General features: G+C 43.5%; 1 protein-coding gene across 16 annotated transcripts in view; it reads left to right on the top strand.

Annotated features, from left to right (window-relative positions):
- The window catches only part of LOC147007596 (uncharacterized), an 89,034-nt gene extending 75,900 nt beyond the window's left edge, over positions 1-13,134 (top strand). For 6 of the 16 annotated variants that reach the window (XM_085866799.1, XM_085866809.1, XM_085866801.1 and 3 more), the window contains 2 exons: positions 8,288-8,341; positions 8,963-13,134. In XM_085866799.1, coding sequence (XP_085722925.1) covers positions 8,288-8,341; positions 8,963-9,115 — 207 coding nt within the window. In that variant the 3' untranslated portion in view covers positions 9,116-13,134. Of the gene's footprint in view, positions 1-3,956; positions 4,109-4,344; positions 4,483-8,287; positions 8,426-8,962 lie in introns of those variants that run through there. The other 10 variants (XR_015054089.1, XR_015054082.1, XR_015054080.1 and 7 more) reach the window with 7 other exon arrangements.
- The last annotated feature ends 1,069 nt before the right edge of the window (positions 13,135-14,203 follow it).

Here is a 14,203-nt window from a genome sequence, read left to right as displayed (position 1 = left end):
TTGACCCACCTTTGATCAACTCACCTGGTGTTATTGATCCACCGATGATCAACCCACCTGGTGTTATTGATCCACCGATGATCAACCCACCTGGTGTTATTGATCCACCTCTGATCAACCCACCTTGTGTTATTGATCCTCCTATGATCAACCCACCTGGTGTTGATCCACCTTTGATCAACCCACCTGGTTTTATTGATCCACATGTGATCAACCCACCTGCTTTTATTGATCCACCTATGATCAACCCACCTGGTGTAATTGATCCACCTTTGATCAACCTACCTGGTGTTATTGATCCACCTATGATCAACCCACCTGGTGTGATTGATCCTCCTATGATGAACCCATCTGGTGTTGCTGATCCACCTGTGATCAACCCACCTGGTTTTATTGATTCACCTATGATCAACCCACCTGGTGTTGATCCACCGATGATCAACCAACCTGGTGCTGCTGATTCACCTATGATCAACCCACCTTGTGTTGTTGATCCACTTATGATCAACCCACCTGGTGTTATTGATCCACCTATGATCAACCCACATGGTGTTGATCCATCGATGATCAACCCACCTGGTGTTGTTGATCCACCTATGATCAACTCACCTGGTGTTGTTGATCCACCTCTGATCAACCCAGCTGGTTTTATTGATCCACCTATGATCAACACACCTGGTGTTGTTGATCCACCTATAATCAACCCACCTGTTTTATTGATCAACCTCTGATCAACCCACCTGGTGCTACTAATCCACCTATGATCAACCCAACTGGTGTTGTTGATCCACCTATGATCAACCCACCTGGTGTTGTTGATCCACCTATGATCAACCCACCTGGTGTTATTGATCCACCTATGATCAACCCACCTGGTTTTATTGATCCACCTATGATCAACCCACCTGGTGTTGTTCAACCTATGATCAACCCACCTGGTGTTGATCCACCTATGATCAACCCACCTGGTGCTACTGATCCAACTATGATCAACCCACCGAGTGTTGTTGATCCAACTATGATCAACCCACATGGTGTTTCTGGTGCAGGGATAATGTCGAATGCCATGTTAAGCATGTTCAGTTTGTCGTTTTAAGGGTTCACTGGAGTATCACATGACACTGTGGTCCCTACAGGTGGATCACACAGAGGACGGTGAAAACACGTCGAATTGCGCCATTTCCATTTGAGATATCACGATGTACAGTACATACTGCACATCGTTTTGGCCCCACCTTTCAATGGTGAAGAATTACTTGAAAATAAAAAATATTCTCGGATCCGTATCCGGATCTTCACCAAAATCGAATCAGTTCGTCCTTGTCTCACATCCAACCTGTCCACACCAAGTTTCATCGGAATCCATGCACACCGTTTTAAGATATCCTGCTCACAGACAAAAAGACAAACAAACAGGTGAATACTGAACCGACGTCCACGTTCGGTGGCACAGGTAACGAGAAATTCCCTGACTGGGGTCTCGTGCCCACACTCGAGGTCTCATGTGCACACTCAGGGTCCCGTGCCCAAACTTAGGGTCTCGTGTCCACACTCGGGGTCTCATGCCCACACTCGGGGTCTCTTGCCCACACTCTGGGTCTCGTGTCCACACTCGGGGTCTTGTACCCACACTCCGGATCCGGATCCGGATCTACACCAAAATTGAATTGATTCGTCTTTATCACACACCCAACCTGTCCACCAAGTTCCGGCTTCATTCGTCCATAACCTTATGAGAGATCATGCTATATATCGATTTTGGCCCGATCTCTCAATGGGAAAGAATTATTGAAAAACATTCAAGTATCGGGATCCCGATCTTCACCAAAATATAATCATTTCATCCTTGTCACACATCCAACCTCTCCACCAAACTTTCTCCAAATCTGTCCACAACCTGAGATATCCTGTTCACAGACAGACAAACTGACAAAAACACAGACAGTGGTGAAAACATCACCTCCATTCACCTTCGGTGGCAGAGGTCATAGGAGCACAACAGAGCTGGTGAAATATTTCAAGAGCACCAATGCCTCTGGTATAGAGAGAAGGTTTTAATGGTTTAAAGGAGGGGAATCTTGGAAGTGACAGCAGTTGTGTGAAGTTAGGAGCTCTTTTCATGACAGATCATTGACAGCCTTTCATACCATGATACTTGACAAAGGACCTCCCCTTTCTCAGAATCACAAGGCAGCAGTGGGCTTTGGAGGCCAAATCGCAGATATCATCTGTCCAATTAGACAATATGTTGTTTATTTTGAGATTTGGTAGTTTGAGAAAGTGCTCATCTTCAAGAGAAATATGTGAGGACGAGGAGTGTGTGTTGGGGTTGAGATAGGGTGGGAGGGGACGTGGGGGGGGGATGAGGGCGGGGGGGGGTCGTATTGTCGAACAGAAAAAAATAACCTTCTGGTGAGTGGAGAGGGCTACTCGGAAGAAAACAGGACCATTCAGCCTTAGAGATTGTGGTTAATCCCATGGAGCATCGAAATATTTCAAATTCAACCATTCTCCACGTGTCTGATGTTCAGTGAGATTGCTCTCACGATGGTGTGGCACATGCATCATGGACCAAAAGGCTTTTTCCTCCTGTCTTGATTTCCTAATGTTACAATATAAACTCAATATGTCTTGTACAATATGAACTTGTACAATATGAACTTGTACAATATGAACTTCCTTTCCTCCAAAATAAGTTTCTGCTCACACTAACTGACCCAAAAACCAAAGGATTTCCACTGCAAGGCGAACCACCTGCTCGATGAAGAAGTCAAGCTGTGATTCTCCATGATTACATGGTCAAAGTATTCAGTTTGATCTGGAGAGAAGGGCTATTATTAATCAGTGAGCAGTCAGTCAAATTTCTATATGCATCTTTAAATTCGAAGCAAATGTTGGGAGGATACTCGAGAAGTATGCACACTTCCCTCCAAGCTGTTTCGCTTTTCGTGCTCGCCCGGCATTTTGAGCTCGTCCACCATTTCGAGCTCGTCCGTCATTTCGGGCTCGCCTGCCATTTTGGTCTCGTCCGCCATTTCGGGCTTGTCCGCCATTTTGGGCTCTCCCGCCATTTTGAGCTCGTCCGCCATTTCGAGCTCGTCCGCCATTTTGGGCTCGTCCGCCATTTCGGGCCCGTCCGCCATTTTGGGCTCGTCCGCCATTTTGGGCTCGTCCGCCATTTTGGGCTCGTCCGCCATTTCGGGCTTGTCCGCCATTTCGGGCTCGTCCGCCATTTTGGGCTCGTCCGCCATTTTGAGCTCGTCCTCCATTTCAAACTCGTCCGCCAATTCGAGCTCATTCACCATTTCAAACTCGCCCGCCATTTCGAGCTCGTCCGCCATAACAGAGACAGGTGATCATCCTCTCTTATGGAAAGGACATTCCAGGCACTCACCCGAAGGGACAGCCTCAGGTTAACCCAAGGAGACCGTCGTCTGGTGTACGAAACCTGAGCACCACTCGGACACACGTGACCGTAATTTGACCCGGGAAGGTTACCCCGTGGTTTTCCTTCTATCATCATGAATGAGGGTCCCGAAGGGTCCTGAATTAACTTTTCCCTCAAAAGTTGATGGAATCAATCGGAACTTGCACAGACACAATGTCGGGGTTCCCTCATTAATCCCTGAAAGTTTCAGCTTCCTCGGTCAAATCCTCCCGGAGGAGTAGATGATACATACCCACCTACATACCCACATACCCATATATAACTCCGTTATGGAGGGAAGATTGTCGATAAATACAAAAACAGAAAATAAAGAACGTTGATTCGTATCGAGGAAATGATCATCGACGAACTCGGACTCGATTTTCCACTTTCACAACACAATGTGAAACACAAACAATCCGTTAAAACGAAACGTTCAATCTTTGTATTTATTTTAAATCATGGACACGTGATGTGGCGGGAACCAATCAGACACCGCGATCTCCCTGTTCGCTTTTTCCCCAAACAGCTCGCGCTCTTCACTCGGTTACCACAGCGTACCGTCCTTCACCGACACGACGTGCGGTCCACCATGACCCGAGATCTCAGAGCGAACACCTCGGGATCCCCGGGAGGTTCTTCGGAAGACCGCGGGTCCATGGTCGGTTCACCCGAGACCCGGTACGTGACGTTCACTCCGTACCGAGAACTTGTGTTTCCCGTACTGATCCGTGCTGTTTACGAACACAGGAACTCATTGATTTAGTGAATGTCATGATATCTGGAGCGGAGCCGGAATGAATTATGAATGGAAATCCCATCCATGACATGTTACCCTCCCTCCCTCTTGTACATGTATGACATCATTTTATACCTCATCACTTCATTCCTCTTTAATCTCGTTTACAACAAATCAGATGAAGATTTACTTGTGATTATGGGCCACTGCACCGGCACACAATGGCCTGTTCTTGAGGACTGCAGTGTCATCGTTAACGTCCTCGATGAATCACTGGATGAGAAGACAAGATACTTACCTTTGCTTTGAGAGGAAGGTATGCTCACTGATGCAACACCTTCCCTGTGCATCACCAGGTTGGGAGTTTATAGCTCGTCCTGTAACAACCTTATTTTAGGCCAAATTATGTTCAATATTATATTTAAAGATGTAAAGGGTGAACTTAGTTACCACTAAACCAGTCGGCTGTTTGTAAAGCAGAGTTCGTGAGAGTTTACCAGGAAACTAATTAATTTTGCTCGATCGATGGAAGTCACAAGTTCAAGGTCAAAGTTTGACCCAAAATCATTTTTCACGAAATTTTAACCTCAAGCTGTGACCTCGTCCTTTTGACCTGCTGTAAGAACTGTTATGAAACCATTGTCACGGGATAGGTGTGTTTGTACCGATAAAATATAAAAGTATACCTGGTGTTGGTTTAATGGTTGGGGTGGTGGGCTTGGTTTACATGGGTCCTCAGTTCAAATCCCACTTGGCTGTTGAATTAATACCAGGTGGGGTTGACTCAGCTTGTCATCCTTCTGAGGTTGGCAAAGTGATACCAGCTTGTGGGATGATTGAGCCGTTTGAGTATCCTGTGTCAGAGTGGTCACCTGTCCAGGATTGTGTCCAATAACCCAGGTAACTGCTGCAGCAGCACTGATGCTCTCTCTGTACAGAGTGTGGTCTTCATGGATGGATCATAAAGGACACGTTTAACAACATCACCCATCACTGAGCGTCAGGGACTTGAATTCTCATGACCACCTGACTCATTAAATAATTTATAGTTAATCATCACCTCTTTTAATTGAGGAAAGTGTGAAAATGTAAAATTTAAAGCTTAATTCGTGTTTGTTTACTTGTTTACCAGCAAATACTACCTGTCGCTTCGCTGATGGGAATATTCAAGATAGGAGGGAGAGGGGGAAGGGGAAGAGGGAGAGGAGGGAGGGGACGAGGGAAAGGAGGGATGGGAAGGATATAGGCGAGGAGGGAGGTGAGAGTGGATGAAGGTGAGAGGGGAAGAGGGAGAGGGGGGAGGGGAAGGATAGAGGAGGAAGAAGGTTGTTGGAGAAGAATAGGGGTGGGATAGTGAGGGATAGGGATGATAGAGAGTGATAGGGGTGAGAGGGGAGGGGAGGGGGAAAGTGTGGCGGGGGAGAGGAGGGAATTGACTGAATGCAATGGGTTCTTCGGTATTTGAATAGCAAAATGAATTATCTAAAATTTGTCCTTGTCTGATTTTTCATTTTCGTCCCAAGGTCAAGGTCACAAGGTCAAAAACTTAGAAAACTGCAAATTTTGATGTAAAAATCATTCGATCGCCCAAACTTTGAGAGCGAGGATGACAATATTTTTTATGCATAATCCTGAGGTCATTCCCCACCTAAATTATTGAAACCATTTTGCTCTATCTCGAACACCTTGCCCGTGGCGCCTCCTTCAAGTTTGTTAACCTCCGCCATCTTCGAAGATGGATGGAGGTTACTGTTTTCACCCCTTTCTGTTTGTTTGTTACTTACGAAATCTAAAGATTTCGTAAGTATATTGATGCCTTCCGTTTCTGTTTGTTTGTTTGTTTGTTTGTTTGTAGGCACGATAACTCGAGAACGGAAGAAGCTACCAATGTCAAATTACACCACGTGATTCAGGAGGCTGATGGCTAGTGCTGATTAGATTTTGGTCAAAATCGGTCAAAGGTCAAGGCCACAGTGAGGTCAAACATCCAAAAAATGATAACTCAAGAACGGAAGAAGCTTCCAATGTCAAATTACACCACGTGATTCAGGAGGGTGGTGGCTAGTGCTGATTTGATTTTGCGACCTTCCCCAGAGACAGCTTTTATGAGACAAGGTCAGAGGTCAAGTTGACGATTTCGTAAGGACCAGTCTATGACTGCTTGTTTGTTTGTTTGTTTGTTTGTGAACAGTATTACGGAAAAACTCCTCGACGGATTTCGACGAAACTTGGTGAGCGGGGGGGGGGGTTAGGTATGGTCCAAGGATCATGCCATTAAATTTTGGACTTGGTCCAAAAAAAATCCCCCCCCCCCAAAAAAAAAAATTGTTGAATTTTTTTTTTTTTTGCATTTCTGCATGTTTTAAGTGATTTCCAACCCCCCAAAAAATAGAGAATTTTTTTTGCATTTCTACATGTTTTCAGTGATTTCCAACCCCCCCAAAAAAATTTAGAGAAAAAAAATTATTTTTTTTTGCATTTCTTCATGTTTTAAGTGATTTCCAACCCCCCCAAAATTGTTCGAGAAATTTTTTTTTTTTGCATTTCTACATGTTTTAAGTGATTTCCAACCCCGCCCAAATTGTTACCCCCCCAAAAAAGATTTTTTTTTTTGCATTTCTACATGTTTTAAGTGATTTCCAACTCCCCCCAAAAAAATTGTTGGAGAAAAAAAATTGTTAAAAAAAGTTTTTTTTTGCATTTCTCCATGTTTTCAGTGATTTCCAACCCCCCCAATTGTTATTATTGTTATTACCCCCCCCCAAAAATAATTGTTAGAGAAAAAAAAAATTTTTGCAACTTTTTTTCAACAAAATTTCGATTTCTTTTTTTTGCATTTCTACATGTTTTAAGTGATTTCCAACCCCCCCCGCCCCCAAAAAAAATGTTGGAGAAAAGAACTATAACTCTGCCAGTACTGTTGACATCATATTTCATGAATAAGATATAAGGTTCACTTGAGTGACCCAGCAGTATTGGCGGCGGAGGTTTTGCACTCTCCCGAGTGCTCCCCCTCTAGTTTTTACGCTGATTTCATCAAAGTATGGATAATCCCAAGAGTGCAAAATCCCATATAGCCTATATGACGTTATATTGTTCCTGGAATGTTCCAGAGGAAGTTTTGCACCAAATAATCCTTGACCTTTGACCTTCAAAGACCACAAAGGTTAAATTTTCAAAGTTGTTGGAATCGAACCATGTTTTCGACCTTCTTTGACGAACTAACTCCAATAAGCTATAGCACGTATCCTGTTTCCTTATTTGAATGTCCACAACATTGTTTTGTGACCTTTAAAGGTTTTGCAAAGGTCAAATTTTGAAAGTTGTTGAACGAAACCGGGTTTTCGACACTTTGTTTTCGACTTTGATGGAAGGCCACTATAATTAATTATAACTTGGTCAAAAATTATCACTTTGTCTCATCCTTGACTTCTGGAACAATCTGCATCGTCAAATACCTCTCGTGAACCATCGTCGTCTTCAGACTTGTTTTCTGGTTCGGTTATTTCAATCTCCAGATCTCCACTTGCAGCCACAGTGTCTTTCAGCGCTTGCGCCCTCGTCTCCCGGCCTAGTATACGAGGAAAGGTCCTCACGTGCTTGGTTCGACTTCCTCGAATTGGTCTGAATTCCAACACATCGTCGTTTCTCCAGCAAGAGGGGAACAGACAGGCGTAGAGGGGGCGGGGTTTTCCCGGCTCGACCGTAACCCTGCCCAGAAAGGGCGGATCCATGGAGGTCCCTGTCCAATCAGGACGATCAGCGCGTCAGCCCCGCCCCACTCAGAGCCTCAGAGTGTGAGTGTTTGCAGAGTTGTCGAGTTCGGAGGGTTCATAATTCAGAGAGTTGGGAGTTCTTTGGAGGGAGCAGTTCTTGGACGGCAGTTTGGGTTGGTTTTGTTGCTTACATTTTTTAATTGTTTATTTATTTGTGCAGAGATCTCAGGATCGGAGTAGAATTTGCATCGCATTCACATACGTCATGAAGCTTCATGTGTTTTAAAATGAGTGGAACTTTTAATGGAACTAACTTGCTTCCCGTTCTCTTCTTGGTTTAATGGAACCAACCAACACCAATGGAACCATAAGGTGGACATTTGTTTTCTCTTTTCTTTCCTTCAGGGATTTCAAGGAAAAACTGGGCCACTTGGTCCTCCAGGAGTCATTGGATCTCAGGTAAAGACAAGAGCAAGTTCATCAATAATATATTTTCCTGGAAGCCTTCATGCCACAGACAGTGATGGAATGATTTATTTCCCATTGATAGACGATGATATATGAGTGTGTTCTGTCTGATTTCACAATTGGTGATTCTTCGAGATGTTGGATGCAGCACTCACAACATCCTTCTGAGGACATGGGAAGTCTGCTTCCTTTCACTCTTCACATGTATTATTGTCCTTATATCCACAAGAGTGGAAGAATTAATGAGTGGCAGGAATTGAATCCTTGGTGTGTGTGTGTGTGTGTGTGTGTGTGTGTGTGTGTGTGTGTGTGTGTGTGTGTGTGTGTGTGTGTGTGTGTGTGTGTGTGTGTGTGTGTGTGTGTGTGTGTGTTTACACAGTTGTTTCGATGTATGTGTGCACATTAAATGTGTGTAAATTTACAACTGTGTGTGTGCGGGTCATTGTGTACGCATGTGTATAATTGTTGGAGTGAAGTGTTGAAGTGACAATATAATTGGACTTGATCACAGGTGTTATTTGTGATCAGTGTTATCATTATGTTAATTAAATGACAGTTTTAGAGTTGTAATTGTATTTTTTGTAAGTTTTGTTTTTTCTCATTGCTTTTTAGGGTTCAACAGGCCAGACTGGACCTATGGGAGAGTGGGGTCACCCTGGCCCTCCTTGTCCACCGGGTGAGCTGGGACTGCCAGGTTCAGATGGAAAAGAAGGCATGAAGGTCGGAAACAACAGTTTTATGTTTATACTGCAATACAATTTTTAGTTAAAGCAACAACAACCAACAACAACAACAACAACAACAACAACAAACAAGGGGTTGGGAGTAATTTGGGTGTTGAAATGTGTTTCGATAAACAGTATGAGTAAAGGTGATAACTAGATTTTACAATTTTAGATTGAGAGTTGAGGGTATAAACTGAATTTTAATCTCACTCTCCAGGGATTGATGTTGTATTAAATTATTTAACACAGGTGTTTAAACTCTGACACAAATTCAGGTAAATTGGTCTCAATGTAAAGTGATGAGAACACACTTGTTCGATAAGAAAAGTATAATTCCTGGATGCTGTCCTTCGAATAACCCAAGTGGTTTTTAATGACCTTTATTGAACCTTTCACCTCCGAAATCATCGTTTTTAATCTTACCGTTCATATTGACCACCAGGATATCCATGGTAATCGTCATGGCCAATGAAATTTCGAGTTTAGAATCTGTCCCTCACCTCTTGATCTCTCAAAATCTTGGAGTTACTCAGTGAGGACTAGAATATGGAATACCCACACTGTTGATGAGAGTGGAAAAATCACAACACTCTCAATGTCAAACTTCCAGGGTTATCGTATCCATGGACTCATGAATTACCCCCACAAGTGTGTGGATCAGGTGGTTTATTCTCATCACACCAAGCTCCTCGACGCACATTCGTGGAGCACCCAAAACCCCCACATTAACACGTCATCAACTTGGGGGAAAAACACAAGCTATGGTAAAGCAAGCTCAAGACACAGCTGCTTCTTCTACTGTCTGTGTAGCATCATTGGCTGGGGGTACAGCTGTGCAACTGATGCAATACCCTCTGCTGATTCTATCAGGAATTTTTAATTTGTTCATGGTGCCAGCGATAGCTCACCTACTCTTCAAAAAGGACACCGTGGGATCTTTAACGTCCACCAACTAATCCCAGGAGATGGGACGTGTTTGTTTACGTCCAACCAAGCGACGGAACACACATTTATGAATCACCCTGCCTGTGAAACACTGGGATGACAGTTTAAAGCTGGGTTTGGATTCAAAGCTCGGCTGGACAGCTTAAAAGTGAGTGTACCAACCTGTGGGCCATTCTGCCAGCCCAAGAGACCCACTGTCCCCTTTTAAAAACTTAACCAAACAGGTGTGGTAATCATAATCCTGATGAAGCAGCACTTTATGGATGGAAAGAAGTAAATTAATATCGAGGTCTCATAATAATTAGTATTCTCAGGTCTCACACTCAGAGGTCTCAGGACTTATTTGTCTCGAAAAACAAATCATGAAAATCACAATGACTAAATTATGTTTTCCTTCCATCTCATCTGTAATGCGGTCGATGAAAGACTTCCCTGGAAAGAAATCACATCATATATATACCAGAGTTCATGACTGGGAAGTTTATCATTGAGCCGGGATAAAATAGTCGGATCAATATGTCACATGACCCCCAAAAAATTGCAAGAAAACGTTTTATGGAATATTTTTGTTTTATTTGGTCTTCAGAACAACATATTAAAAGTTACCAAAAATTGACTACCACAAAGGGTCTAAATATGGCGTCAGTAAAAATAACTAAATGGACGATTGACATCCAAACAAAAACTGATTAAAATACTCCAAAATACCAAAAGTGTTACACAGTCTACCCTCGAGAAATTAGTTTTGATCTGTCGAGCGTATGTTCCAACGTACCTTGTTCCGTACCTAAATATTCCACCGAATATTTAGTCTTCATTTTCATCATCTGAAACTGGCTCAGTAACCACATAACCACAGTTGCCTTCTTGGCAAGGTCCGCAAGCTCTGGTCCATTCAAGGCCATGTTTATTACAGCTACATTTCAGTATGCTCCATCCTGTAGTGCAGTTGCAATGGATCATTTTGAGCAGAATGTCTGGTGCAGGGCTCTGATCCATCAGGAGTGGAATATTTTTGTCCTCTTGCACATCCAAGCCCCATTCAGTAGGGTTCATGCCGTCTTCCTTGCCCATCCAAACCATGACTTGTCGGTACATCTGCCGAGAGTGAAGGTTTGTGACTGAGGTTGTTGGACGCAGTCTTTTTGGTTGTCACGAAGGTCTCTGCAGCCACTTTCATGCAAAGGAACTTGTAGCGTAATGATGCCAAAGAGTCAGATTGGGTTCCGTTAAACAAGGACACCATTGCCTTGCAACCAGTGGTTTCTACAGTAAATTGATCTGCCATTGGTGTGCAAAAGACCTGTGAACAGGCACGCAAGACAGATTCACCCTTGATGACTTTTTGGAAAACAGATTTCTTCCCCATCCCAAAGATTCTCAAAGTAGTGTCACATCCAGAGAAAGTATGAGCAAACAATAGATCAGAGCAGACATCATCACCAAGTAACCGTTTCAGAACTTCGATTTTATAAACATTTGGTTTCCCCTTGTCTGACCTGAAGTACAGGTACTTGCAGTCCTTAGAAGTTGCATGATACAGCAGCAATACCAGCAGATCCGTGTCTTCTCCGATCAGGGTTGTTGCGTTGGAGGATGTCATTGTGACGGATGCTTTCACGATGTCCAAGTCTGCATCTCCTTCAGCTTGGATGACATGACAGCTTTTCTGCCGCAAGTGTTCAGAGATCAAGTGTATGAGGTCCTGTTTGTTCATAACATTTGAGAGGAAATCTTCCTTTCTCCCAACGAATGTTGTTGTATCCGATATGTTTACCTTTTTCAAAACCAGAGCTCGACTTTGTCGCTGATTCGTATTGTCCTTTGTACTTGGTCCTCCATCATATCCATCAAAGACAACGGTGGCATTGCCGGACAGGTCTGATGTGAAAGACGCGTCGGCATCGGCAATTGAGCTGGAGGTGCTGCCTTCGGTCCATTTCAGTCGATGTAGAAGTGAACCACCATCTAGAACATAGCGATCAGTCTCTGGAATGGACTGAATAACTGCATCTTCTGATGAAGTAACATGCCATTGTATGGCGTCCAGAAGTTGTGCTTTTTCTGGATTCTGCACACGATTCTTTGCTTCAAACAAGGATGGAGGATATGGGGAAAGTTCACATTTCATTCCCTCATCTAGGCACAGATTTTCCTGCTGAGAACCTCTGAAATAGAGAGAATAGAAATAGAGAGAAATAGAAAGTCAGAGAACAAGGAACCTCTGAAATAACAGTGCTGGATCAATGGCTCAATCCTCGGTGATCTTTTTGGCCTGGGCTGATGTTAGTGTCCTCACTGCAGTGTTTCATTTGTGCGAATCCGAGAAGACAGATTGTCCTTCCATTTTATTCACTGTGTTTCTGCCAACAATGAAAAGGTCTTGCACATTGACATCCTCATTAGCATTTATACCTGTGATGATGTCACGAAGGGTCACCTCATCCGAGAATGGAGAATGTTGTTCAAGCTTTGTGGCAATTTTGGCCAAGTCCATCGTGTCCATGTCTATTTGTGATGCAGATTCCTCTTTGTGCTGTTCGCTCATTGTGTATACGGTTCGACAGAATTCCTGCATGGCGTAGCTGTTGCTGGAGGATACCGGAGACGACATTGTCCAAACAGCTCTTTGATGTTCAGTCATTCCACTTCCTCTTGTCAGGCCCCCTGTACATTTAATGGACCGCATCAGGGTCTGTTTGATCACCAAGTCTGATCCAAGGCCAGCCCAGCGTTGGTCGGTGCGTTGAATCACGTGGAATCCGTTTCTGAATTTCGAAAATACTGCAGAGTTTTCAGTTTCTCACGCCTGCATCTTCTGCAGGTAAAGATAAGCAGACTGCAGATGGTTGGGATGTCCAGCAGCAGCAAATATCGTTAAGCAGACAGATATAGCGTGGAGTTGCATTTGCTACGACCCTGTGCAATCGGCCTCGACAAGTTCCCAGACCACTCCCAACATTTGCAGATAGTTCAGCCATAATTTGCTCGTTTTTGAACTGTTAGATAATTCAGACTTTTTGGAAACTAGTGTATGGGAAATCCATTTGATACAATCACTTTTGAGTGATGTTTCCAAGTCTATTGAACTCCCATCTGACATCGTATATTGACTGTCAAATTTTTGCACGAGGATTTTTGCACGGACTCGATTTTCCACTTTCACAACACAATCTGCAACACAAACAATCCGTTAAAACGAAACGTTCAATCTTTGGTTTTATTTTAAATAATGGACACGTGATGTGACGGGAACCAATCAGACACCGCGATCTCGAGGTTCGCTTTTTCCCCAAACAGCTCGCGCTCTTCACTCGGTTACCACAGCGTTCCGTCCTTCATCCAAAACGACGTCAAATCCTGGCTCATCTGCAATGACTTTAGCTGCGATCCTGGTGCATCAGACACTGACAAACAAAGAGGTGTCACCAAAATTGGTGCTGCAAAGCTTTTCCATTCATCATGTGATGAACCACAGCGTTTTCACCGGAAATCGTCTCCAAGACCTCTTTCAGGTCACTCCCATTCATCATTACTCCTATGGCCCCCAACAGATTGAGCTCACTGAAAGTCATATTATCCCCCAAAAATTATCCTCAAAGGATTAAAGTGATCGGAAAGTGTTTAATTCATCAGATTTCAGTAGATGTCAGACATGTTCTCACATTGGCTCCCATCTTTTTCTAACCTCATATCTAGACCCTTGATGTTGGTCCAATTTTTAGCAACTTTTGATATGTTGTTCTGTAGACCTAATAGAAAAGAAAAATACCATAAAACGTTTTCTTCCAATTTTTTGGGGGACCACGGCAATTTTTCCATATTTTGACTCTCCTCAAAGTAACTAAGTTGGATGACGTAATAAATTATAGGAGTTCGGAGAGACGATTTGTCATTTAACAGACCCCTGGTATTTTGACAGATTCAATACTGTTCAATGAGTTTTCTTCCTTTCTAACACTGGAAATCTCCTGGCCCTTTTAATCGGATGAGATGTTTTTTTCGACTGATGGAGAAGGCATCCATCTATTAACATGCTGATCGAGGGGAACAGGTTGTTCAACTGGTGGTGTGACCTCAATAGGTATTGCCTGTCCCTCACTTGCAGCAAGCTTGGGAGGAGAAGGCTACAAATGATAGTGAAAGCGACGTGGACTTGCTCTACCCTGATTCGGACAAGCAG

Source organism: Eptatretus burgeri, unplaced genomic scaffold (genome assembly GCF_056783735.1).
Source record: "Eptatretus burgeri isolate ZD-2024b unplaced genomic scaffold, Ebu_testis_v1 Ebu_testis_scaffold_82, whole genome shotgun sequence".
NCBI lineage: Eukaryota > Metazoa > Chordata > Myxini > Myxiniformes > Myxinidae > Eptatretus > Eptatretus burgeri.
Note: the sequence above shows the minus strand (reverse complement) of the source record. Positions and strands in the feature narration are given on the sequence as shown.